Here is a 2,002-nt window from a genome sequence, read left to right as displayed (position 1 = left end):
CTAATATGCAAATAAAAACCATTCTGATTCCCGGTGTCGGACTGGAACCTGCCTGAACCTGAACCTGAGGACAGAATGTGTCGTTCTGCCCAGCAGGAGCACAGCTGTGTCTCTAGGCCACTCTGTGGGGAGGCTCTGGGAGACTCAGAGTTCAGGGCCCTGTGTCGCCCACGCCCGGGCAGCAGACAGGGAGGGCGTCACTCACCTGCACAGAGCGTCCACAGCGCGAGCTGCATCCTCCCGCCGCGGTCTGGCTTCCTCTCTGCCTCACGCCCAGCCGGAGTGGTGGAACCCAGACAGGCCTGGGCTGACGGGTCACAGCCACCGCGGCCTCTGGCCTGGCCTGCACGGCCTGCCCCACCGCTGGACTGGCAGGTGAGCTCACCTGTGCTCCACCTGCTGCACCGAAGGCCCCCACGGGAACCCCCTCCGCCTCCTCTCGAACCAGTAGCTCTCCTGCCTTTTCTCCCCTTGGCAGGCGTACAAAGTCCTGGGCTTCTCGGAAAGGTGTGGGCTCCTGCTATAAAGGGACAGGAAATTGCCACCCGGTGATAAAAATGGAGATCGCAGAGGAAGAGTCTGAAGACAATAAAAGAGGGGCGTTTCCCTGATCACTGACGCGACTGCACCTTACAGAGCTGTCCCTCTCCTTCCCTCCCCGTGGACGAGCCCTGCCCACCCTGTGACAGAGACCCAGTCATGACAGGACAGGACGTCTCTCCCCGCTGACCGCCTGCTCGGGAGATGACAACACAGGTAGCCAAGGAAGACAGACTTCGAAACCCACGAGCCCCTGGGCTCGGTTTGCTTGGAACTGTCCCGGTGTTAAAACAAAGCCCCCTGGCCCTGGAACCTGGGATGGCTGGTCACCGACTTGAAGAGCGAGCGTGCCACAGGGACCGTGACCGGGGGCGTGGCACAGAAAACGACCCCGGGCCAGGGGAAGGGGCCCCGCCGTGGACTGACCGGGAGGTCAGACGGACCGGGGACTGCCTCGTGCGAACAGTCCCGCGTCTCAGAGAAGCCCAGCGGCTTCTCCAAGGCTGCAGCGAGGCAGTGGTTTCTGATTCTGGGCCAAAGTCAAGGGCGGAGAGACCAAGGAGAAGACAAAGCCCTGAGGCCCCTCTCGTCCCGAGGTCCCCTCCTTGTCTCTTGGCCTCTTTGTGTGTTGGGTCATCGCGAGCCTGGTGCTTCTCTGCCTCTCCCTGCCCCGTTCCACTGTTAATACGGACAATAAAGACGGATCCTCTTTAAATGGTGCCGGGGCTGCCATGCCAGAGGAGCGGAAGCGTCTCGCACGACTTGTGCCTCAAGTGTCTGAGATGTTAAAACAGGGCAAAGTAGCCTTTAGACCGGGCTGAGGGCAACATTGTGTCTCAAAGGGCTGTTTGCAAAGATAACCGGAAATCAAGAAAACACTGTTCAGCATTAGCATCACTACGTTACGTCATCGGCACCAGTGGCAATGCCTTCCTGCTATGGACGTGACTGTCCCCTGACCTTCCCCTGACCTTCTCGCAAACACCCCTCGCCTTTGTCTCCTAAGGAACACTGATCGGGCTTCTGCCTGGATCCGTGCGTCCCAGCCGGCTGCTCTAGGTGACCTCGAACGAATGCTTGTTGCCTCTCGCCTCGATTGGCCTTTTCATTTTTAAGTTAACACATCCAGGCTTCACCTAATAATTTTTCTTGGAAGGCTTCCCCAGGGGATTTGTTCATTAAAAAAACAATTATTGAAACCTACCACGTGCCAGGCGTGGTGAGGAGTACGAAATCGTCCTTGAGGGCAAATGACAGTGGGCTCTCCCTTCTGCCTAGTTCCACCGCCAGCATTTTGTTTCACATCGATGCATTGGATCACACACAAAATTCAAAATAACTCTAAAGAGAACACAGTGTAAACGTCAGTCTGCTCCCAATTCTGTGTCCTAGTCACCCGGTTCCACTCTTCCGGGTCAGCTGCTTCCTCCCTCAGCTTTCTAGTGTGTGTACATGTGCGTGC

General features: G+C 57.4%; 1 protein-coding gene across 1 annotated transcript in view; it reads right to left on the bottom strand.

The window, feature by feature from the left end:
* Positions 1 to 1,451, bottom strand: part of GPA33 (glycoprotein A33) — a 21,811-nt gene extending 20,360 nt beyond the window's left edge. The window contains exons 1-4 of the mRNA XM_011374215.2: positions 1,447 to 1,451; positions 967 to 1,069; positions 386 to 520; positions 206 to 266 (exon numbers count right to left, since the gene is read on the bottom strand). Of these exons, the coding sequence (XP_011372517.2) occupies positions 206 to 266; positions 386 to 520; positions 967 to 1,069; positions 1,447 to 1,451 (304 nt within the window). The remainder of the gene's footprint in view (positions 1 to 205; positions 267 to 385; positions 521 to 966; positions 1,070 to 1,446) is intronic.
* Between the last annotated feature and the right edge of the window lie 551 nt (positions 1,452 to 2,002).

The sequence above is a fragment of the Pteropus vampyrus genome, unplaced genomic scaffold, assembly GCF_000151845.1.
Source record: "Pteropus vampyrus isolate Shadow unplaced genomic scaffold, Pvam_2.0 Scaffold241, whole genome shotgun sequence".
Taxonomy (NCBI): Eukaryota; Metazoa; Chordata; class Mammalia; order Chiroptera; family Pteropodidae; genus Pteropus; species Pteropus vampyrus.
This window is presented reverse-complemented; position numbering and strand designations above follow the sequence as displayed.